The sequence below is a fragment of the Mastomys coucha genome, unplaced genomic scaffold (assembly GCF_008632895.1).
Source record: "Mastomys coucha isolate ucsf_1 unplaced genomic scaffold, UCSF_Mcou_1 pScaffold3, whole genome shotgun sequence".
NCBI classification, from domain to species: Eukaryota; Metazoa; Chordata; class Mammalia; order Rodentia; family Muridae; genus Mastomys; species Mastomys coucha.
Genome location: NW_022196909.1, coordinates 22,120,387 through 22,146,814, shown reverse-complemented (window position 1 = coordinate 22,146,814; position 26,428 = coordinate 22,120,387). Strand labels below are relative to the sequence as shown.

General features: G+C 35.7%; 1 protein-coding gene across 6 annotated transcripts in view; it reads right to left on the bottom strand.

The window, feature by feature from the left end:
• Positions 1-26,428, bottom strand: part of Grik2 (glutamate ionotropic receptor kainate type subunit 2) — a 626,777-nt gene that overhangs the window by 21,685 nt on the left and 578,664 nt on the right. For all 6 annotated transcript variants that reach the window (XM_031346615.1, XM_031346617.1, XM_031346618.1 and 3 more), the window contains one exon: positions 13,061-13,286. In XM_031346615.1, the coding sequence (XP_031202475.1) occupies positions 13,061-13,286 (226 nt within the window). The remainder of the gene's footprint in view (positions 1-13,060; positions 13,287-26,428) is intronic.

Genomic DNA, 26,428 nt, shown 5'->3' with positions numbered 1-26,428 from the left:
CTCCTTTCCTTTTCTTTCCTTTCCCTTCCTTCCCTTCCCTCCCGGCTCCTCCTCTCCCCTCTCCTCTCCTTCCTTTCCTTCCCTTTCTTTCTTTTTTTCAGAATATTCTATCAGAGCAATAAAAACATAAGGTAAACCATAGACTAGGCCAGAATATAACATGAATTTAAGGAGCTGAGGGCGTTAAAGATAAGCTCAGTGGACATCCCTACAATAAGTTTTGCATGGAAGAAGCATATCTCTAACACTATCATCTCTATCTTTCTATCTATATCTATCTCTATCACCATCTCAATCCTGATCTCTATCATCTACCTACGTAGAACTATGTCATCTATATCACCTATTAACAACTATATTATCTAGTCATCTCTATCTGTGGAGCAAGTGGGCCGTGCCAGCAGACAGGCAAAAGAACTGGTAAGGCTGAGTGAGCTCAAACCATAAGAATCTCAGAGATTTGAGAAAGCAGTAGTAGAATGGCTTTCTATCTGTCTCTGTAGGTACATGTACCTGTGAAATCCAACTAAGAGGACCATGGGCAGTCAATCATTTAATGCAGCACCTGGAGTCCTCTAAGCAAATAGAGCATCATTAACATCCCAAACTCAACCAATAGAAAACACCTCACAAACCCCATCCTACTCCCCAAGATTCATATAGAGCCTGTTCACATAGAATAAAGTACAGAAGTTATTTCGCTGAGCTTTGTCTGAGAGTGGCTGTCTTTTTGAGCTATTGACACGTAGGGATGAATTCTCTCTCCTGAAACATTCTCTGACATCCAAGATCTCTGGATCTTGGACCTGCCTAGGTGGTCAGGCTCTTATTGACCTTATAAGCTCACGTCATAGCCCTGGAGCTTATGCCCTGGCTACCTGCCCTGTGCAGGACACCCAAACTTCTTCGCCTCTCTTCTAAGAGCTATGCCAGAACCCTGTTCCTTTCCACCTATTCATTTCCACCTGTTTTGCCTTCCTCAGTCTGTCATACAGCGATATATGAAGGTCTAGAAAGAATAGGACAGTTGACCACTTATATCCTCTCTATATATCTTAACTTCTACCTCTACATATAGCTAGGTATCTATACCTATACTTATACCTATACCTACACATTAGAAAATCAGCCTGTCTCTGCTGCCCTATCATACATGAGGTTTAATTTTCAAAAGTTTCTTAACATTTCATTAGGAGACAAAAGAACAATTCATAAATATATCTTTTATAACAAATGCTCTCTCATGTGAAAGTCAAACTTCCAATGCATAATGAGTAGATAACCATGCATAAATGAAAGAAGGCACATACAAATATCTGAGATTCATTGGTGTCTATAGTCACAAGATATCCTTAGTTTCAGATTCACTTAAATTGGCAGATACAGATGTCAATTATCATTTGAGAGATTATATGAAACATTTCACCCCAAACTATACACTTAAATTTGGTTAGATACACCAAGCTTTTTTTCTCTTAGAAGAAAATAAATACTTTTTGAAGCTAAAATTCATCTCTGAATCTTCATTATGAACATTTTGACCATTTGTACTTTTTTCTAGTCTTTCTCTTGAGACCTTCCTTAGTCACTTACATTCTACAGCCTGAAGGAACTTTTCAGTTTTGAAATTAACTCTTTGCACATTAACAAAATATGTCCTTTCTAACTACATAAGAAGGGAAAGAGAGATGAGGAAAAATAAGGTCAGGAGAAAGAAGGCATAGATATATGTTTACTCTATGAAAGTGTTTTAATCTGTCAGTTGAGATCGGAAGTATAAGATGAGTGCTCAACAAAAGGTACATAGACCATTTCAGTCCCTTACCAAACCACCGTAAGCCTACCTGATCTTATCTGACCTAGGAAGCAAAACAAGGATTGTAGCTGCTTAAGATTGTATGGAAGACTGTTCTAAATGCTACGACAATGAATGTGTGCACACGAAAAACCTCAGATGTAGCATTCGCACAGCCACAAAGTTATTAATAATGTCTTATATAATATATTTTTATCAAGTAACTTTATGTAAAATTATTACTTCATTAAAATACCTTCAGATGCATAATTTTATAGTGTAAAGCTATGTAGTAATAATAAACTGAGACAAGCTTCCCAGCAGCTGACTTAAACAGATGCAGACAACCACAGCTTGGGAACTCTTATGGAAGAATAGGAGGAAGGTTTGCTGCCCCAAGGGGAATAGGAACTCCACAGGAAGACCAACAGAGTCAACTAACCTGAACTGTTGGGGCTCTCAGAGACTGAACCACCAGCCAAAAAACACACAGGGGCTGGACCTAGGCCTCTCCCACACATATGGAGCAGATATGTAGCTTGGTCCTCATGGGGGTCCCCAACAACTGGAGAGGGGGCTATTCCAATGTTGCCTGTGCATGAGATCCATTTTTCTAGCTGGGTTACCTTGTCTGGCCTCAGTGGGAGAGGATGTGCCTAGCCTCACAGAGACTGGATGGGCCAAGGTGGGGTGGGGTGATACCCAGGGAGGTTGCCACCTACGCAGAAGAGAAAGGGAGGGGGAAATGGAGGGAAGAATCGTGGGAGGGTGGTACCAGGAAAGGCAAAATGAGCAGGATGTAAAGTGGATAAGTAAATAAATAAAATAATTAATTTAAAGAAAAAAAATGTACAAAAAAAAGCAAAAACTGTCATAAGTCTTGAGTTAACTTATGACTTTATTAAGAGAGTCAATTCCTTCCTTCCTTCCTTCCTTCTTTCCTCCCTTTGTTCCTTCCTTCGTTCCTTTGTTCCTTCATTCCTTCATTTGTTCCTTCCTTCCTCCCTTCTTTTTTTCTTTCCTTCCTTCCTCCCTTCTTTCTTTCCATCCTTCCTTCCTCCCTTCCTTCTTTCTTTCCTTCCATCCATCCATCCTTCCTTCCTCCCTTCCTTCTTTCTTTCCTTCCATCCAGCCATCCTTCCTTCCTTCCTTCCTTCCTTCCTTCCTTCCTTCCTTCCTTCCTTCTTTCCTCCCTTCCTCCCTCCCTCCCTTCCTTCCCATCAATTTCTATACCTTCCTTTACCCCTACCTGTCAATTCCTTTGAATTGCACCTGTTATTTTTCTTTTGCTTCTTTTTCTCCCTATCGTTTTCTTCACTTTCATTTGTCTTTGCATCTATCTTTTCCAATATTCTTTTGTTTTTCTTCATGCCTGTTTCTCTTCCTTTAAATTATTCTCTGTACCTTACTTTTATATAACTCGTAACATGCACAGTTCGTTCTAAAGAATAAGCCTGCAGTACATAATTCATTGAATTACTTTCTCTATTAATGTCTTCTCCTTCTCTATAGAAACACAATTCTTATCATTATTCTTATTCAGTGCACCTCAATAATATAGTAACAATGAGACAAATGCAACTTCCATAACGTTGATACTGACAAAAGGCTTACTAATAGGAAATAAAGTCTTTTCAGGATAGCTTGTAGTAGCTGCTATATTTTAATGAAAGAAGTCCCATTTTTACATCTCACCCCAAACTCCTACTAAATATTTGTTTTCTTCATGTAGCCCAGATTTTGTCTCCCAAGTTGCTAAGATCACCAATATGCGTCACCACAGCTTTCCATTTTTCTTTACTTTCAAATTAGAAGTTGAAATTTTTGACTTAATCATTAATAATCTTTTTAATAAATATTTTCTTTAGATATCAAACAGCATTTCTCAAACTGAATTTTTACTCATATCTTATGATTTGGGAAATATACATTTATATTTCATTTTAAAGTAATTTATTAATGAAAGAATGTTGATTTCTGTTTCAAAGCAAATGTTACTTGTAAATTCACATTAAGGATTAACAAAATACAGGGTTATATCTACCTATTAGAGAGCAAAACAGAAAAAAAAATTTATAACATATAGATTTCTTTTCTTTTTAAAAAAGATCCTTATTTCTTCATGCAGGTTGTCATGTGACATCAGTTCTATGGATTTTAATTTTCTCTCACTCAAAGTTCCTTGAGTCACTACACATGAATTATGTTTCAATATTTCCATGAGAGAAGTCAACTTATTTTGTTTACTGTCAAACAATGGGGATGAGAATGGGAACTAATCCATTCATCTGGGGTAGCTCAATTCTATTATCTGTGACTATCTCCATCATACATCCTGCCTTTGTATGTGGAGATGGAACTTTAATCATTAGGCCCCATATTCATCTTTTATTGAACATAAAAGATGAAATCATCATGTGGTGTGTATTGTACCACCAAAGTCTCCACACCTAGTATTCAAGAAATGCTACTAATTGGGCAACAAGAAATGCAAACATAAATCTATATTATGATTAACTAAATTAATTTATGAAAAAATAAAAATTTGTAGCTGCTTTCCACTAATAACACTTAAAATCTTTGACATTTGGTTAAATGTCTAAGGCATATTGGTTCTTTCTTGATTTCATGACAAGTAATTTATAATCCCAAGGGATGTCAGCTTCCTTTACTTTATATTTTGATTTATCTAGGTATCATTATATTTTTCTGCTGGCCATTGTCCACAATTGGATAAAATTCAGATACAACTTCCCTTATCTGGATTCCAGAGTATATTTTCATGAATTAATGTTAATGTACAAATGTATAATATCATATATTAATATTAAGTTTGATTATTCAAATACTGTGTATTTATGGACTTTAACAGTTTGTGTATATGTGTGAGTAAGTGACTGTGCCATGATTTTTAGCATAAAGAATTCTAAATACTTTTCTCAAAGAGTTCAATTGCCTGTAACCATTCCTCTCTTTTGAGGGATGTTAGTCTACAAACTGTTTAGAAAATACAACCCTCAAGTGTGAATTCCTTTAAGTCTTAACATATGACAGGACTCTGGAAGTACTACAGGGGGTGCAGTAAGCAACTATACAATTATTATTTCTTTTCTAAAATAATATTTATTTTCTCTGTATGTATACATAAATTGTCATATACAGAAAAGAGAATGCCTTTAGCCTGTGGGTTATGGAGATCTAGCTCAGGTTGTCAGGCAGCAAAAGAGTCCAAAGTGAATCTTCTCCAGTTCTCATTATTTTAACACTATGGTAATAAATGTGTTTATAAATTCCTGTGCTTATCTTAATAACTTGAGTTTTTCTCACTCTATGCCTTGATAATTAAAGCTCTGGTAGAAAAAAAAATTGTCTAAAGCTAGAATTAAGTGTTATATTTAAGTGACAGCTTTGCTGGCCATATTCCGTTTTATGAATGGAGTCTCTAACTCCTATGGGGATGCATGTACTTGTTCAATATAAACATAACGATTTTTAAGCAGCTTGAAGGTTTTCTTTTTGTGCTATCCTTTCCAGGGTGAAGGTACTAACTGTAGGACTAAATCATGGTCCCACAGTAGTGGGAAATCATCTGATCCCTGAGGTCATGGTGATCCTCATAGTTTGCTTAGAAATTCTATGGTACTTAATAGCTACACAATAAATATACAATTTCAAAAAAAAAGTCATACTATGTCCCTCTTCTATCTCAAGCACTTCCTTATTATATTTTATCTTACCATGATATTCAAAAATTATACCCTTTTGCATTTACCTAAAGATGTTGAAATTTTATATTTAAACAGGAGCTTAGAACTGGATTGCACAGGTGCTTTATCAACAATGGATAAATATTAGAAGCAAGTAAGATCTCTTCTGGTAGATGGGCATGCAAATGAGGTGTGATACAGGCAATGCTTGTAACTCTAAAAAAATATTAGAAACAAAGTCTGAGAGCACATGGAAATATCCTAAGCATATACTACTACATATAATGTTAATCAGAAAAGACTTGGTTATAAGCACATGGAATTCTGGAGAAACTTTGGAGCTAGTATAATTATCAATGATTTCCAAGAAAGTCAAGGGAAAGAAGAGATTTATAGTCAAAGTTCTGAATATGATCAGTGAAGCTACCCAATGATACTACAGTGATGAAATTAGTGGTTTGATAGCCCTGCAAAGTGCACAATGTGGAGCCTATCCTAAATTAGACAAAAGACTGTGTGATGTGTGGAGAGCTTTTGGGGCTGCTTGGCAGGAATTTGACATTGGGTCAGGAGAGGAAGTAGGCTTCAGGCAGGAATTTGACATTGAGCTACGACATGGAAGTAAGCTCAGGCAGGAATCTGATTTGGGGTTAGACCAAAGAAGTAGGCTTCAGGCAAGAATATGACTTTGGGCTAGAACAGGGAAATAGAGTTAGGTATCTTTGTCATCCTGATAAGCTTTTCGAAACATGGATCTCTGGACTTTGTTTATTGCCTTACTTATTTCTTGACTATCTAAGTTTATTGTCTTGCTTGTACCTTAACCTAGAACTGACCTGACTATCTGCATGTAGTTAAAATGGTATAAAAGCAGACTGGAAAAAAAAATGAAGCCACCTCAGCCTCAGAACTGGCTGAGGTCATGCTACAGTGTTGACTAATTGTCTTTTTTTTTTTCTTTTTAATCCTTGGTCCAGCCCTAGAGAACCTGTTGAGTGACTGAGTTGGCTTGGTCAGTGATGATATAACAATATAGGTCCACTAACTAAGAAATATATTACTAATCTGATTAATAAGTATATAATTATAAAGAAAGCTATAGGAACTCTGTATCTTCCAAGCTAATTGGCTGTTCACCTAAGTGCTTTTTTATTTATATTAAATAAATAAATTTGTGTTAAATGAGATAAAAAGTTTGTATGATTTGACATAGGAAATGTATAATATATTCCAAAGTTAAATCATTTACCTTTTAATGTGTTGGAATGGCGGGTCGCATCAGGACATACCACACACTAGGCCCAAGCAGTTCCACGTGGAAGAGGTTTAGTTGAGAGGGGGAGAGGGGGAAGTAGTGCAGAAAGAGAGGAGGGAGAGAGGGAGCAAGCTGGAGGAATGTTCCCGGTATATATATGGGTTCTGATGTAGGGGCCGCAGGGAGAGGTGGGAGGAGAGCCCAATGGATTCTGGGAATGTGATGGTTGTCGCTCTGGTAACGGGTCTCTGAGACCTGCCCATGTGTTGCCACAGGCTTTGGATGCTAACAACTTTGATATCCATATCAATCAGTAGAATGTTTTGGGTAGAAATTGTATTTAATTTATCTGTAGCTGTCAAGCAATTAAGTCTATATAACCTGTGTATGAAATAATATAATATAGTCTACTTGAAGAAATACTTGAATAATACTTTTATATTGAATTATCTAACATCACAAAAGGATGCATGTGTAAGGTAAGTGAGATATAACCAAAATGACATTAACTTCCTAGTGTACCTGGGATACATAGTTAACTCTACAATATGAGTAAGTTTCATTATGATGGCATGCTAAGAATATGCCTATCACATACGGATAGTAAGTGCCCTAACATAGTGAGTCCTATCATTCCTAGGATGATTGTTTGGCATATTCACTGTGGCTGCATAATTTGAAGCAGAATTTGGATTCATGTTCTTGGAGTAATTGACACAGAACACTAAATGAATTGCATGATCCACTCTTTGTACATAAAATCTATACAAATTTCCTCTGTTTCCATGAGAATTCATCCAGTTTCTGCAGACTGTGGGTAAAACTGGTCATCATATTACAATATTAATGAAGGCTGCTCACACTGTTGCTCCCAATTCATCAAATCTGTTCTGGAAGCTTCCTAGGTTCCAGTTGAGACTGTCAGTGTCTGCGGAGCACTAAGCTTGCTGAGGTCTCATCTGTTTTCAGTGACATGTAATCTCGACATAAAAAATATACCAGGAACACATCGTATCTGCAGGTGTAATTTGACTTCTTTTCTGCATAGTTTAGTTACCGAAAATTATTAGATTCCAATTTACGCTTGCACAATCACTTTAGTAATATTAAAATTATGCTGCTTTATGCAAAGAAAAATAGAATGCATTTTAATGGAAGAGTTGACCTGCAGAAAGATGAATAATTTGCATCAATTTTTGTGCATTATGTTAAACTAATGAAGATAAATGTATTCATTCATTTTAGTAAATCTGAAAAACTGAAGGCCGGCAATTTCATGCATCTGTAATGATGAATATTACAGTACTTATTATATGATAAATTGCGAATTCTAGAAATGGATGATGAGTAGAACTGGAGGAAAACATGCTTCTCATACTGATTTTTATTTTTATAAACATTGGCATCTGCCTCAAAAAAATGTGTCTCCTTTGGTAACAATCACACAAATCTACTTATTAAATAATACAAAATAAAGAAGCAGTAAATCTCACTTAATATTGAAAAGCAAACCAGAACAAATGGATACATATTTTTCATATGTCAGGGTAGAGTATTACCATCATAAAACTCCCTGACATAGTTCATAGTTGTGTGTAAGCTGAGATGAGTACAGATATTATAAGTTAAAACTTGCTCAAAGATGACTGATGTAAGTATTTTACATTCATAATTCAAAATATTTTGCAAGAGTAATTTTATAGCTAAATTATTAAATATATTTAATATATATTAAATGCTATTTAATATATATTAAAGATGATGACAAAATATATTTAATAGTTATATGTGCATTAAAAATCCTCAACTGTGATCTTAAGGCACAAAGAGACAGCAACAATTATAAGTCTTTGGGATGGGGCAGGAGCAGCTCCTACCCTGGAATTTGGTCTGAGCCAGTTGAGAAGCAAGAGCTCCAGCACACTGATGACATTTACTGGGAAAGTAAAGTTGGCAATATGGACACATTAGTCCTTTCAAATGTAGATATGTTAAAGTGGCAATCAATCAGTCTTATGTGAACATTACCCTGGCTAGTGTGCTGTCTCATTTTATGACAATATGATACAAGCCTGAATCATCAGAGAAGAGGTAGACTCAACTCAGAAAATGCCTCCATACCTGATCATGATCTCCCCTTCACCCTCTCCCATCCAGGTCCTTCCCTCCCTCTGCTCCAGAGGAGGGCAACCCCATAGCTAGACCAACTGTCTCAACTGACCTGGACCTCCAAGATCTCTCAGACACTGAACCACCAACCAGGCAGCATACACCAGCTGCTATGAGGTTCCCAACATATATACAGCAGAGGACTGCTAGGTCTGGACTCTATCAAAGAAGATATACCTAACCCTCAAGAGACTTGAGATCCTAAGAAGTGGGGAGGTCTGGTAGGGTGGGAGTAAGTGAGCTCCATCTTCTTGGAGCTCTAGGATAGAGGAGAGGTATGGGATGAGGAGCAGTTGGAGGAAAGACCAAGAAGGTGATGATGTCTAGACTGTAAAAAAGGATTAAAGAATAAAAACTTAAATAAAACTTAAAAAAAGAGAGAAAAGAATCTCTTTGTGCAGTCCTGGCATACAAAACTACCTATGTAATCTGGAATGCCTAGAGATTGTTCTGCCTCTCCCTACTAAGTGCTGAGATTAAAGGCATGGGCAACACCCAGCTATATATGACTCACAAGTCAATGGATTGCCAGTCTCAGAGAAGTAGACACACTTGGTCCATGGAATGTCTTACTTTGCTCCCAAGTGCCTCATTCCTTCTTAAAAGCTTCATGATTAATTTTATATATCACAGTATGTACATAGCCACATATGTTAAACCTAGACAAAATCCCAACACACAGAAAGGAAAGTGAGTCAAAATTCCTCCCCACACCTATCAGCAATTAGATATTTGTAATTGATGGCTCTTGAGAAAGGGAAAACCCGTTTTCAAAAACCAAGTGACAGAAAACACAAGCTCAAGAATAGGTGGCCAACACCAAAGGTACTCTGTGATTTTCCTTTTGTGTGATGTGTGCTTTTTTGGTTGTTTTCTAAGAGAGAAAGAATATGAAGTTTCGAGGTGGAATGGGTCTGAGAAAAGTAGTGTAACAGGAAGAATATGAGCAAAATGTTTTACATATACATTAAAAAGAATTTTATAATATTCTTATTAATTCTCAGCTCTACTTCACATAAACTAATCTTGATATTCTTTTCTGTCTTGAAGTCTGAAATTTTGGGTTGTCCTGAGTCCAGCAGGAAGAGAGAAAGTCCTCGACTGCTTCGACTGCTTCAGGTGAGAGTGAAGCTGGGCCTCCTGGGTTTTCCTTGATATCACTACTAATTTAGCACTGACAGACACTATCAATTAACTATGAAGCTATTTAAATAATTATTTAGAATTCACTGTTGATGTAAATATGCTTGCAAAAGGGGAACCACCCAGATCACAGAGACTGCTGACATCATGGACAACATGCAGATCTCCAAATGCTCATCTTAGAGCCTCACATTGCACATACAGTGGAAGTGGTGAGGAAAGGTGCAAATGGAAGGAACATGCTTCCATTACTGTAAAACGTAATAGTAATGAGACCCTCAAGTCTATTTACAACATTTGTAGCAAAGCAAACTCAACAAAGCAAAGCACAGTCATTCTAACTGATAAAGTACTTCATTCCTACCAGCTCACAAGACTGGTCCTCAAAGTACAATACACACTCAATCTTCCCAAAAGAGAAACCAAACAGTTTTAGTACAGAGCAAAAAAAGTTCCATTAGAGAGAAATGCTCTCTGTTTATTTTTAAGCGCATTATCACCTATGGTGTATTAAGAGGCAAGATTATAGCTGCTCACATGTTCTTAATATTCCATAAGGAAACTGCTTTCATTTGCCTCGCGATTTTTCACAACTCTAAGAGCTTTTCTACAACATTATCTTGAATGAGCTAGGAAATTCAGTTAACTTATTATGAGTAAAAATATCTACAACTTCCAACATCTACCACACAGTAAATGTCACATTAAAATAATACTGCTGCTGTCAGGGAAACTGTGAAAGGGATTTAACACCACCACACACTTAATTAAACCAGCTTGCGCTTATCTAGCTTTCCCTTCGTATCTCCACTAAGATATTTGTGTAAATAGAGCTGCCCTAATTAAATAGCTTTTCTCCAAACCACTCTGCACGTTCCCAGCCCACTTTGGGCAGTCATCATCGCACTAAGGGTGATGAATGGAGTAGGAGGCCCCAAATGAAGCACACAGAAGAGCCTGGCCGGCTTGCATCTTTTGTAAAATGCAAAAAATGAATTCAGGAGCAGGCAAAGTCTAATTTCTCAGACCTGGTTCCAATTTCCCTTTTCAAAAAAGTTAAAGTATTTTATTTGTTAATTTACTTCCCCAGACACGTGTGACTCTATGACAATGTCTAAAAAATCTAAGTAGGGAAAAGAGGAGAAGATAACTAAGTGGAAGTAACAATGAAAGCTCCTTTCTCTGATCACAGTACACTCCAATGCTGTCACTGAAGATTAGAGCTGCTAAAGATGTAAGTGAGACTCCTAGGGAATTCCCGCACTATATTCCATTCTGTGGATATTTGTATAACTCTCTAAGACAAAAGAAAAGAATACTTTTTTTTTAATGCCTAAATATATTCCTTTAAATTTTTCTGCTGTTAACTTATGGATAAATTAAACTATGTAAATACAATAATAATAGTCTTCGATGTGATTGATTATGATAAGGAACCAAAAAGGTATTTGAGAACTGTGGATCTGGTTCTGCCTCAAAGCTTATTTCATTCAAGTATAATTGTATGTCATTGTGTTTACTAATAACTGTACAAGTATAAATAATCCATGAAACCATACTTGTAGCTAAGGTGTAAAATAGGAAGTTGCAAATTCCTACCTGTCATCAATTTGTTCCCTTGACTTTCAGAACCTCTGAAGGTCATTTTCAGTTTAGAACCTGAGACTAGTTTGCCCATTTTTCATACTTTATCTCTCTTTCCTTTCTGTTCCTATTTCCTTTTCTGTACCTCTTTCCTTTATTCTATCTTATATTTTAAATATAATTCCAGCCCCTTCTGGCTTTTTAACAGCACCGGGATTACACTTAGACCCACATCATAAACCAGGTTAATTTTTACATTTTAATGGAATTGAATTTAATTATATCTGCAGGGTAACTTTTTCTGTTTAAGATACTTATTCATAGGCTCTAAGGATTAGGACAGGAGAATCTTTAAGGAACTGTTTTTTTTTTTCTCAATTACATGTACATATAGACTATGATATTTCATTTAATGCATTTACTTATTTATGTTTATTAAATTTGAGCATATACATTATAAAATTCTTGTTGATTTTTGTTAAAAAGGATTTTTATATTATAATTATCCTTTTCATCCTCATTTTGAGGAATTATCTTACAGACTTTTCCAGGATCGACTCAAGTAATCCTCCATGAAGACTCGGGAATGACTAGAACTGCAGTATTGCAAAATCATGCCATCTTAAATTATTTTCATTTAATTATATTATTATGACTAAAACTAATTATAACACATATAAGAAGAGAAATGTTAAATGCGGTTAAACTTGGGTGGCAAATATTCAAGATATGTCACTGTTAATTATTCTACTACTAGAAACTTCATTTGAGTGAAACAACCTGGAAGAACAAATCGTGGCTTTCTTTTCTAGATGACTGTAAGCTTCAAAATTGAAAAAACTCCCCCAAATTAGCAATACTTTAATTCATTCATAAAAGAAAAAGATTTGAAAGCCAGGCAAGGTGAATTTTGAATTACATCTGTGTTTGCAATATTCAGTATTTGTTCATTTGGGGAATTGAGGCAGAAGAATAGCCTGTAAGTTTGAAATCAACATGTTTCACATAGTGAGTTTAAGGTAAGTCTGGGTTGCTGACAGAGACTATGACTCAAAACAAAACCCGGTGATATGAGAATTGAATTTTTGAGATGAAGGTGTTGCAGATGTACAGTAAAATATCTGCTAGATATCTGATATAAACTAATTTTCTTTTGACTTGTTCACTGGGAAGCAAATGTCCAATTCATTAAAATTTTCATACAAAGTATTTTGATCATATTCTTTTTCCTCTTCCAGTTCCTTGTCATATGTCCAAACTTTTAATCTGCTCTTATAGATTAAAAAGAGTTGCTAAAATGCAGGAGGTAAAGAATTTTCTGGGAACTATGAATAGTCCCTGCTTTCCACTCTTCTCATAGCAATTAAGACTAATGAGCAAGTATAGAGTGGCTGCCAAGTAACCTACCCATGGGAGTGCCAACGCCATAGCCTTTGGAGTCTATAAGGCCGCCAATCTGCGTGAGGTTACAGTTCCGCTGCGTAACAAACTCGATGGTTGTTGACTCCATTAAGAAAGCATAATCCGAGGTGAGGACGCGTTGGATCCCTTCCTCATTGCTTTTGACAAGTACAGACTGTCTCCTGCTGCTCATAAACGCCCACATTTTATCATACGTTGAGATTTTTGATTTCTGGAGGAAAGTAAGATAAGTTTAAAAGATAATAAAAAAATATCTTAGGCTCTACAGCATCGTACATTTAGACACAATTGACTGTACTTAGTTTTCTCATGCTACTCTGAAATTGTCACATATACACACACACAAAAATCAAGAGTTACAAAAAGTAATTCATCACATTTCTGGATATACTACAATTTGACCTATACATTGAACATGTCTTACAGTTTAAACATTCAAACTAATAAATTATAGAAAATAATAGATATTAGAAAAACAAATGTGCTTAATAAAGAGTCTCCTGACTGTATTCTACATATATCTCCTGTGGGTATCATTTTCTTTTAGCATTATTTACCATCAAATTTAGAAACAACAGATACTGGACTCAGATTGACACTGTCAGGCAACAAGAAATTTTTGTTGTAATGTACCAATTTTGTGAGTCCGTCACAGACATCAAATAAATTCCCAAGTATATAAATCTATAGTTGAAGAGACCAGGGCATTTTATTGTAGATAAGAAAGTACAAATAAAAACAGCAGTATTTCCACTGAGACAAGACACAGTCACCAGAGTTGTTCCTTAATTCTACAAAAAAACAAAAAACAAATAAAAGTCTGCCAATCCAGATTTCTGATTAACTAGGAACCCTTGGACCACACAAATTGAATACACCTAAACCTGAATAAAATAAAAATTAGAGTTCATATGTAGGTGGAAGGACATTTGTACAAAATGAAACTGATCTTAATTTTGATTTAGTGAATCTGACAGAAAACACAAAAACAAAATCCTATAATTGGATTGTACTGAGTTTTCATAATTGTAAGTGTACATTTAGTGTCTGAAGACTTATTAAGTCATTTTCTTAAAGAACGAAGAGGAACTGGAGAGATGTCTTAGCATTTTAGAACACTTTGTTTTTACAGAGGAGCTGGGTTTAATTTCCAGCACTTGTGGTGGCTCACAATACTCTTCAGCTATTTCCAGAAGTTGTCTTCTGACCTCTTTGTATGTCTCTCACACCCATGGTACACATAAATACACGGAAAGAAACCACTTTTACACATAACAATCAAATAAATAAATATAAACTTTTATATTTTTAATAAGTTGGAGCCTGGGATGACTTCTCAGTGAGTAGGAGCATTGGCTGCTTCCCTAAAATAGAGTACCTAGGTTTCATCGCTAGCACTAACATGACAGTTCAAAATGGTTTTCAACTCTAACTGCAGGGGGAGACACTGTCTTTACTGACATCTGGCAGCACTGTGCTCATGTGGTGCACATACATGCATACAATGCAAAACACTCACACATAAATAATAAAATGCTGGTAATTAAAAAAAAAAGTAAAGATTGCTCCTGTTTATAACACATACATTCTCCATGAGGCCAAAGTCAACCAATAAAATTAGAACATATACAAAATGATAATTTGATGTATATCAGGCATACAATTGCTTGCATTTTCCTTTGTTTCAGTTTTCGAAATATTAACAACATATTTTAATATCTGTCTTGTTTTAATTTCCTAAAATGTTACACTTTGGTGAATTAGCTGTAAATAAACTTAAAGATTAGTATTTTGTCTGAAAGCAAAGAGAGAATAATTATTTTACTAACATTCAAAGAGCAGAACTATATTTTTCTCCTTTAAAATATTAAAAGTAATGCCTAGTAAGTTGAACATTATGTCACACAAACCATTTAAATCTAATGGAAGAAAACTATATTTTGGAATATTCCATAGATGTGTCTATTTTTACATTTTATAATTTCTCATGTAGTAAATACAAATATATTTAATCCAATGGAAAATTAGTCAATTTTGAAAAATACTATTATTCTGTGTATTACACATACCTTAGTGTCGTAGTAGTGCTTAGCTTAAAATAAAGATCTTTAACACTAACCCTTAATTGGCAAAATAAATATTTTATGAAATACTCCTTCATTTAAAATACCTGAAATGCTCTCCTATGCCAGTTTTCCCTTCTCTGAGCACTTTCTCAAAGTTTTAATTAATGTTAATAATTTCTGCTTGTCATCTAATATCCTTCATTGTTGACCACTTATTTTTAACATGTGTTGTGTACACTTTTTGTGTAGCTATTCACTATCCTTCCTGTTTAAGGAAAGTATTCACACGTCTTTTATTCTTTAAAAATATTTTTAATTAACCAATTTAATTTTATGTGTATAGGTGTTTTACCTGAATACATAGTGTACACATGTGAGCAGTGTCTATGGTGTCAGATGAGGACATCAGATCCTCTAGGACTGGAATGACATATTGGTAGTTGTATATCTGTATATAGGTGCTCAGAATCAAATCTGTGTCTTCCAGAAGAAGAGCCAATGCTCTTAACCACTGAACCCTGTCTACAGCGCCACACAACTTTATTATTCTTACAAAAGCAAAATGTAAATATGTGGAGAAGCTACATTCATTATTTTTATTCTTACAGAAAATGTAAGGTTCTATTTTTTTTCCTCTGTACAGTCCCGGCTGTTCTAGAACTCATACTGTAGACCAGGCTGGTTTCAAACTCAGAAATCCGCATGCCAGGCATGCTCCACCACTGCCTGGCTAAGATCCTAATTTTAAAAAGTATGAATCTCTTCAAGTTGCTGCTATGCACAGATTAGGGTAGGTTAATCATTTAGTAACGTTTCTTTGGAGTCTCTTTACCTGTTTTGCCATTTGATTATTATCGAATGATGTTCATGGGCCTCCATGAGTGTCGATGTTTGTCCCAGGCATAAGGCTTGTTTGTATAATAATGTACATATTTTACTTTTCTCCTTTAAGGAATGTCCTCCCTGTTATCCTAAATGACCCCATGGCAATCAGACAACAGGTGTCCAGGAGGTGAAGATGTGGCTAGTATCTTAGCAAAATGGTAAACGCTGGGACAGCCCTTAAGGCTGTGGAAAAGAGCTCATAAAAATACAAATCCAAAAATATATAATTTTCAACGATGCAAAACATAAGGATGAAATATGAATTACATGAGGAGCTTCATGAATCTAACGGAACAAAGGCAGCTCCGTTAATGAGCCAGCTTGTCAGAAAGATACTATGGCAGGCAAGTACAAAGGCGGGCAGATTCCTGATTTCAAGGTCAGCCTGGGACACTACAAGGTTAGGCCCTGGTGTGGTAGAAATGGTAATGCAGGAGTAGGAGAGGAGCTATCCAGAGAATTTTTTGGAATAGTAAGAGAGAACTCCTTGGAGAACTGTCTCAAGCACAGTAGAAAGAGAGAGCTCAAGAGATGGGGCGTTCCTGAAAAAGCAGATCAGAAGAAAGCAGAACACAAAGAAAACAGGCTAGCAAGATGTCTCTAGCAGACTTTGAGTGGTTTATTTCGGGACTCTCAGATGCCCCATCCTCAGAACTCTTCTTTATCTATGTATAAAGTGGTGCAAAAAAAAGAGAGAGAGAAAGAGAGAGAGAGAGAGAGAGAGAGAAAGAGAGAGAGAGAGAGAGAAAGAGAGAGAGAAAGAGAGAGAGAGAGAGAGAGAGATGGTTAAAAGACATCACTACACTGGTGGACTCACATATGTCTGTGTTTTTATCTATGTTTGTGTCTATGTGTTTCTATGTTTATGTATATCTGTATATCTCTATGTGTGTATATGTTTGAAATTGTTCAGCTATCCTAGGACATTACACATCAATATAAGACACTGAGAACTGACCATTTTAGAATTTCAGTGATGGCTAAGCTTTGACTTGTGCTCATTCACAAATTTCATTTTCTATCATTTAAATCTCTGTAAAATGGAATCATATTTGTATGACCCACATTAATCTTCTGCAGAAATTTCATATGAATAAAACCAAATTTGTGAAATTATAACCTACTAAGTTCACCAAATTGCACTGATTTCTACATAAATGTGTATAGGATGATGAATTCTGAACATCTTTTGAGTATTGTATTACTTTTAATGATGGAGGTAGTGTAATTGGTTTAGAAACAAAAGTCTTATATGAGTTGTAGTGAAGTCTCATATTTAAAAGATATTTATAGACTACTAGAAGGTATTTTATACAAAGTCTTAGGCTGAATACAAAACTGCTTCTTTTGCAATTAATGTGACCACTCTTGAATAACTGATTATTTTAAGTTACTTATATAGCAATTCAGAAGATATATACTTGGTCTGATAAAATTATCACTACTTCCATCTTAATGAATATGTAGATGCTTAATCTCTTCCATTTTTAGCTTATATTGTCAAACATACTTGCCAGATTCACAATCTTATTATGAAGATGAAATAGGACACCATGTACATGCAACCATTATGTAATAGAGGTTTCCTCTAATTTTAAAATTTTTCTAAATGAGGTAAATAATATCAAGTGTTGTGTGAACATAGTCTACTGCTGTGAACAGGAAGAAAACATGGAATGGGAAAGTAGAAGTTTGGAAGCAAGTGGATTTACATGTAACACACTCCTGATATTAGGAAATTTTACATTTTCCTCTCAGAATATATAGAATTTCTACTTCAGTCAATTAAAGACTCAATATCAGTGACTGCTGCATTCTACCCACAAAAGACCTAAGACTTTTCTCAGGAAGGGAAGTGAGAATTCACTACAGACACTAGACACATACTGAATCTAGAAGCATGCTGAAGGAGGCCACCAACAATTGTCTGTCTTACTTCTTGGAAATCCTGCAGGAAGAACATATATATCTTCACATGTTGTTTGGATTTTAGTTATTCTTAGTAGGGGAGATGAAATTTCAGATGACATTTAATTTGCATATCTCTCAGGGCTAAGGATGTTGAACACTTTAGAAGTGTTCCTTAGATGTTATAGTTCATGTTTTGATAAATTTCTGTTTAGTCTAACCTCCGTGCTTGTTTTTTAATATTTAATTTTTGAGTTCCTTATATATTAGATATTAACCTTCTATAATGTGTATATACTGTAAAGTGCTCCACCACCAACCAGCATTTAGAAAAGTCATTTGGCCAGATGACTTTTCATTCAAATAACAGGATCGTTTCCTGTACTAAACCTTTTTATTTTATGAACATGTTTTCATTATGTGTTGGCCTTAATGTCTGTGATACTAGGGTACTGACTTTTTAGAGAGTCCTTTCTTCTGACAATGGACTCAAGCATATTCTACCTCTTCTTCTGTCAAAAGTAGGATACCAGGAATTACGTTCAGGTCCACCATGCACATGGAGTTGAAGATTATTAAGGGTCTGAGGTATTGAAACGGTCAGCTCAGGAACTTTGGGATGATCATGGAACACTTGCCTCTCTGGAAGGGAGAGGCTAATTAACATTCTTCAGACCACAGGGTGGGAACCAACCTGAGGGTGGGGACACGTTCCCACAGGACAGACCATTGCCCACCTTCAGACAAGGAAAGTCCTTGCCACCTCATTCCCTGAAGACCAATCAGTTTAAAAAGTCACACTATTCTGTCAATCACATTGTACCTAATGGCTGCTGACCTGAAAAGTGTATAAAAGCTCACTGAACAAGCTGTGTGGGTCGCCACCTCTCCTTCAGGTCTGGGAAAACCCCAGTTCACTGGAACAATAAACTCCTCTTGCTTTTAGCATCGATTCAGGCTCCACGTGGTTCACTCAGAGGATTTCCAGTAAGCTAAGGTTCGACAGAGTCTTACAGTATGAATTAAGTTTCAATCTTCTGTGTGTAGTTATTCAGTTAAACAGCATTATTTGTTGAAGAAATTGTCCTTTATCAGTTTGGGTATTGTTGGCCTGTTTATCTGAAATGAGGTGGCTCAAGGTATGTGTGTTTTTATGCTGCTTTATAATTCTATTCCATTGATCAATAGATCTGTTTTAATGTCAGCACTGTAATAATCTTATTGTTTGAGATATGGGACGGTAATAACTTTAGCAGAATTTTTACTGTTCAGGATTTTTTATTATTATTAATTTGAGTCTTTTATGTTTCTATATAAAATTTAAGGTTATTTCAATTTCTGTGAAGCAGAACATTTCTAGATTGATGATGATAATTATAATATGTAAATAAAATATAGTTCATAACTTAATAGATAGCTGTTAATTATTTATTCAGGCTAAGTCAATTAATTTTTGTATAAATTGTATTAAATGGTTATTTCAGTCACCATTTTAATAAAGGAAACAACATAGAGATATTAATTTTTTTAAGCACACATAGTTGATTATTTACAAAAGCTGGAATAAAACTTGGGCTTGTTTTAGGTATAGATTGATACATCATTATCTTATACTATCTCCATCTAAAGATACAAGTACACTCTATTTTCAAGCTACACCCCCCTATGCATACTCTATACAGAAACTTGTGCCATTCCTACAACTGGCAACAATAATTTCTATAGTCTGTTAAATACTGTTAAATATTTAACAGTCATGGATAAGTAACTATTTGAAAAGAGAGTCACACCTAAAACAAAGATCTAAGGAATGATATATGCTTTTTCAGTGGTATAAAAGTATGAGAAGGAAATGTAAAGAACGGTAAGGCTATACTGAAAACCCACATTGGGAAGAAACCCTATTCTGAAGGAAAATGAAAGAACCAATATCTGAAGCTGAGTCAGTAATACACAATGAGAATAGTAATGTTCTGAGTAAACCACAGCAGGTAAGATATTTTACTGTGGAGTGATCTAGATGTGTGGGGCCATCAAAGAGAACCACAGGTTAGACACGGTGCTAGAGAATGGTGGGGAAATGGATAGGATGGTCAAATTAGACCTAAAGCATACCCAAATTCCCATTTTCACAAGTACCTTCCTACTTCAGGCCCCAGATCCCAAACATACACAACTGAGAGGGAGTTCAATAAGGTGTTTCCCTTTCCTTTTCTTAGATTACTTATTTTAGAAGGTTACAAGTACAAATATAGAATATGTACAAATATCTTTTATTCTTTTTGAGGTGTAAATCTCCAATGCTTCTTGGTAGTTTTGCAAACATGGAATACCTATTTCCAGGACTTGGACATGTAATCATGTACATGTAAATCATTAAGGAGGTTCTTCCATTCTTTCTGAGGTGGGAAGAGTCTTATAGCTGATGATTTTGTATAAGTCTGAAAACTCTCAGTCAAGAAGCTAGTATAAAAATCTATATTTTTAAAAAAATAATAGCAATTATTAAGAACAGGCTATTACTATTCCCATATTTTATCAGCTCTCATAAATGTTCTCAAAGCTCAAAACTCATCCTGGTCTGATAATCACCCTGAGTTTGAACAGACTTGGGCATCTCCTTCTTTACTGGAATAACATTTTACTGAGCCCTCCTCAGTGTTGCCATTGAACTTTTCTCAATGCAATCATAACTGCCATAGGTCCGAGAGACTCTTTTATTTAAAATTGTTGATTTATTTTGATAATCCAGGCATTAAGTCTAGAAACTGACCAAGATGCACACATCACAAGTAGTTAGCATGAAAGAACACAGTAAGTGTTTTGATAATAAGAGCAGTAAAAAGACAAAATAGGCAAGAAGCTGGCTGCAGAGGGACAATAAAATGAAACAGTCATTTGGAACACTCACTAAAGGTGTAGAAGATGGATCATTCAGGGGGAAGGTAGATGCAGCACAACCATTAAAGACTGGGTAGCATCAGTGACAGTAGTGAAGAGCTCTTGCCCAGTGAGCTGGGTAGACGATGGAAAGATATCTATAAAGATATAGTCACATATACAAGCTCACGGAGTTGAGATGGAATAAATACAGTTTTTGATTTAATTATAACCTTAATTAAGAGGAAAAACACTAAAAAGAGGTCAAATTGTGGGACAAAACTATCCAAAGTAATGAACTGAAATTCCCTTTGGCATACACAGGATTTGTTCTGTTAATTTATATACATGGATCTAGTAGGTATATGAATTCAGAGCATGAGCTCAACCCTAAAAATGTTACTTTACTTATATCTGGTAAACATGACAAAGTGGTAGATACATGAGGGTATATTTTAAAAGAATAAAAGAGTCCTATGTTCAAGGGTTCTAGAATTATAAATTTCAGTCGCTTGCACAGATGGTAAACACTTTTCAAGTTAGATATAAAGAATGGACAAATATGAGGACGTTTCCTTGAAAACTTCAGTATTTCAGAGGTTGAATCAAGGGCATATTCTGCGAGGAACTAAATGTGCTGATTTCACTAGAAACTCAAAAAAAAAAACACCAAATAACTTCCTTTGAGTTGACACTAGAGGGGTTCTTGAATAATTGAGGGCAGTGAAGCACTTAGAAGTCACCTTGAAGTGGATTAGGAAGGATTTGGGAAGAATATAATGGTGCCAGTGGGTGGGGAAAAAGAAAACATTAAAAGGCTGATCTTGAAGAAGAAGAAGAGATCAAGGCTAGCAGAAGAAAGGTAGTTTAAGTAAGATTATTGAAGATTGAAGAGATTTAACCATGTTTAAATGCCAATGGAGGGGAATTTCAAAACAAACAGAAGGGTTTTATAAGTCAAAGAATGAACAAGTAATAACCCAAAAAAACTTTGCCTAAATGCATTGTCTCCACACCCACTTCTTTGGTAATCACTTTTCTACATTCTGCTTTTCAGAGCTTACTCTTTCAATTGAACATTTAAGTGATTATCTTGCATTATTTGCCTTTCTATTCCTTGCATATACCACCTAGCATGGCAACTACATTAGTTATATACTTGAACTTTATAAGTAGGTCTGAAGTGTTCTTGTTCAGACAGAAGTGTAAAATAATCTATAGGTTAATTAGCTTGATTATGGTAATAATTGTTAATATATATGAAACTATCATAAAAATGTATCCAATTTTGTCTGTTATACTTCAACAAATCTAGAATAAATAATATAATTTTCAGAACTTATTGAACAACAAGTTTTGTAAATAAAATAATCTTATTTTATCCTTCTATCCTTTTCTCAGATCTGTGCACACTAGTGGCAGTTCTGTGCTAGTTTAAGTAGTTTGAGGGTTTGACGTTTAGTAGTGTTTATTTTAAAAATGCTGAGGCATGTAAGCTGATCTGACTCTTTCTAGATCAGCAAAAACTGATGAAGAATGTTCAGAAGAGATCATCTGCTTATAAAAGCATTTCAGGGATTATGAAACATCAAGACAGAAGAGAAAGAATATTGGCAGTAATACTGAAAGAACAAGAAATGCAACACTTGTTAACTCAAGAGATTAAAATACATTTTGTTTAAATAGAACACACAAAATAAAAATGAAGATATTTTAAATACATACCTAATGATTTACAAAGAAAAGATATACTTGTTTTACTTAAAATAATACTTGCTATTGAAAATAATTTGGTTCTCAAGTCTCAAAAAACTGAGGGATATAGAATAATTTTCTTGAGTATTTTAAACACAGTACTTAAAATATAATAAAAATAGTCACATAAAGGTAATACTTTAAATTTTATTTCTATTTTTTTCTAAAATACTCTGAAAACCTAATGAGAAAGGATTAATCATGTGATTCCATAGACATTTGTTTTGTTATGCTGGAATAAATATACTTACATAATTTATTTTTATTTCAAGACAAGTTTTCTCTTTTTTTCTTCGTAGCCATGGCTGCCCTAGAACTCACTCTATAGATGAGGCTGGTCTTGAACTCACAGAGATCCATCTATCTTTGACAGCCAAGTGCCGGAATTAAAGATGCACACTGTTATTTTTATTTTATGTGTATTAAGGGTATTGGTTGCTTTGTTTTATTTATTTATTTGTCTATGCTTATGTAAGCACACCACATGTCCGTAGTTGCCATGGAAATCAGAAGGCAGTTTGGGGAATACCCTGGAACAGATATTTCAGATTTGGTGAGGCACCACTTGAGTTCTGGGAACTGAACCGGGGATCTTTGCAAGAGCAGTAAGTGGTTTTAACTTCTAAGACATGATTCTAGACCTATAATTTATATTTTCTTTTATTTGATTTTTTTCAGCTTAAAATATCTTTGATTTAAATACATTTTTGAAATTGTGATGTTATTTTGTTTACTATCAAGTATTTACAAATTAAAATTTAGAAAGCATCTTCTGCTTACAGGTTCCAATCTTACAACTCTCTCACACTTGTTAAGAAATGACAAGACAATGTTTATGTCAATATTTAATGGAAAGATTTAGAATTAGCTTTTAGAATGTTCTATAGGAAAAAAGCTGCTCCCATGAATTAAATTGAAATGCTGTTACATTCAGTGTGTTTTCAATGCTATCTGCACAATGCATAGGTAGAAAGAAAACTCAGACCTATTTTAATGTTCAATTACTTAAAATGTTAAAAATGTTAGACCTCATGAGAATAGCTAAGATCAATAGAACAGGTGGCAGCTCATGTCAAGGATATGAAGTAAGGGAAATACTTGTGCACTGCTGGTGGGACTGCAAGATTGTACAGCCAATATAGAGATAAGTCTGGTAGTTCTGCAGGAAAAGGATGTTGGTATTCTGTCTAAACATCCCCACAGTTACCTGGCAACAGCCAGGTAGACCTGGCCCTATAAAAAGGGCTGCTTGACTCCTTTTCTCTCTTTTACCCTCTTTCTCTCTTGCTCTCTTGCCTCTCTCCTGCTTCTTGCCCCCTTGTGGCCCCCTCTCTCCCTATTATATTCTCCCCTCTCTCCACATGGCCATGGCCAACCTCTACTTCTCTACTTTCTCCTTCTCTTTGCCTTTCTCTGCCTCTACTACTCTCTTAACTCCCCTCCCCATGCCCTAAATAAACTCCATGTGTGTCTGGTCTCTCATGGGCCTATCGAAGCACCACCTTCCCCCACAGTGCACCAGAAAATAATCTTATAGCTCTTTCTCTTTTTATGATCACAACAAATGGGGATTGATTTACTTCAAGATCTAGCTACACTATTTTGGGGAATATATCCAAAGGATGTTTCATCCTAGCGAGCAGTACTTGCTCAATCATGTTCATTCTTATTCATAATAGCAATAGCGAGAAATTAGGAAAAAATAGATATCCCTTAACAGAAGAATATATAAAGAAAATGTGGTGCATTTACACAATGGATTATTACTCAGCTGTTAAAAAATGAAACCCTGAAATTCACAAGTAGATGAATGGGACTAGAAACACTCATCTTAATTGATGTAACTGAGACCCAGAAAGAAAAACATGGCACTTACATGCTTACATGTGAATTTCAGTTGTTTGAACCAAACTACAATTTGTAAAACCACAGATGTTAGGTATAGAGTAAGGGACTTTGGGGTACAGACAGATCTCTTTAGGAAAGAGAACTAAAATAGTTATGGATGGATGGATGAACTAGAATGAGAGGATTATATGGGGATGGAAAAGGAAGAAGCCGTTCACACTTTGGTCATCCTTTTCAGTTTCTTGTAATTTGTGGGTTGTATTTTGGGTATTCTGAGCTTCTGGGCTAATATCCACTAAGTGTGGATGCTTCCTTAATTCTTAGAAGGGGAACAATACCCATCTAAGGAGTTGCAGAGACAAACTATGGAGCAGAGACTAAAAGAAGGACAATCCAGAGACTGTTCCACCTGGGATTCCATTCCATATTCAATCATCAAACCCAGACACTATTGTGGATGTCAGCAAGTGCTGCATGACAGGAGCCTGATATAGCTATCTTCTGAGAGGCTCTGACAGTACCCGACTAATACAGATGCAGAGGCTCACACCCATCCATTGAGCTGAGTACAGGGTTCCCAGTGAAGGAGTTAGAGAAAGGATCTAAGGAGCTGAAGGGTTTGCAGCCCCTTAGGATGAACAACAATATGAACTAACTAGTACCCTCAGAGATCCCAGGGGGGTAAACCACCAACCAAAGAATACACATGGTAGGAATAATGGCTTCAGCAGCATATGTATAGCAGAGGATGGCCTAGTCAGTCATCAATGGGAAGAGAGGCCCTTGGTCCTGTGAAGGTTTATGCCCCAATGTAGGGGAATTCCAGGGCCAGGAAGTGGGAGAGGGTGGGTTGGTGAGCAGGGGGAGGGTGAAGGAAACAGTTTTTGTTTTTGTTTTTGTTTTTGTTTTTGATATTTTTTTGGAGGAGTAACCAGGAGAGGAGATATCATTTGAAATGTAAATAAAGAAAATATCTATTTAAAAAAAAAGAAAGAAGGAGTTCAAGGTGGAATATGGAAACAGCTAAAATTAAGCCTAATAGAGTAGTAGTTTCCTAAACATACACAAGTTTAACCCATACATATATTCTTTAATTTACAAAGGTTGCTTAACTGTAAGATATCCTAAGATAATGCTGGTCCAAAGCCTGGAGGAGTAACCAACTCATAGCTTATTTGATTCCTCTATCTGATGAAAGCCATACTCCAAACTGTTAGGCTGACTAAGAACCAGAGACTAGATAGTCCAAGGATCTAGGATAAAGCCAAGTACTAATGGTTGCAACTAAAAAATTGTAGATAAAGTGACTCCTAATCACATTCTGTATATTCCACAATCAATGCCTTGCTTGGTCAACCTAAGAGAAGCTCCGTTCTATAGCAGATGAGAAGAAATACAGAGGCTCAAGCCAGACATTATGCAGAGAGTAAGAAACCTTCAAAAACCCAGCTCTAAATGGGAAGAGTCCAACAAAATAACTTTCCTCATGGGTGAGGGAGTCCAAAGGCGAGGAGGCAGAAATAATATAAAAGCCAGAGAGGATGGAAGACAATGAGAAAAACAATGTCTGTCAGATCAACACGATCAGATCTCATGTGAACTCACAGAAACTGAAGGCAGCATGCACAGGGCCTCCAAGTGTCTAACCACATCCTCTGAGTATATATTGTAGCATCCAGTTGAGTGTTTTAAAAGAGAATTCTCAGTGTGTGAATATGTCAATGTCTGATACTTGCGCCTTCTCTTGGGCTCTTTTTCTTTAGTTTCTTTTGTTCAACATTGATATGTTCATTCTTGTTTTATTCCTTAAAAGCCTCTCTCTCTCTCTGTCTCTCTGTCTGTCTCTGTCTCTGTCTCTCTCTCTATCTTCCCTTCCCTTCCTCTATCCCTTCCTCCCTCTCTCTCCCTGCTTTTCTTTTTATTCTAATAAGAGTCAGAAAGTTAGTAGATCAAGATTTAGGGAAGAGTAGTTGGAGCCCTGCGGATGCCCTAGTGATATAAGGGACCAAGG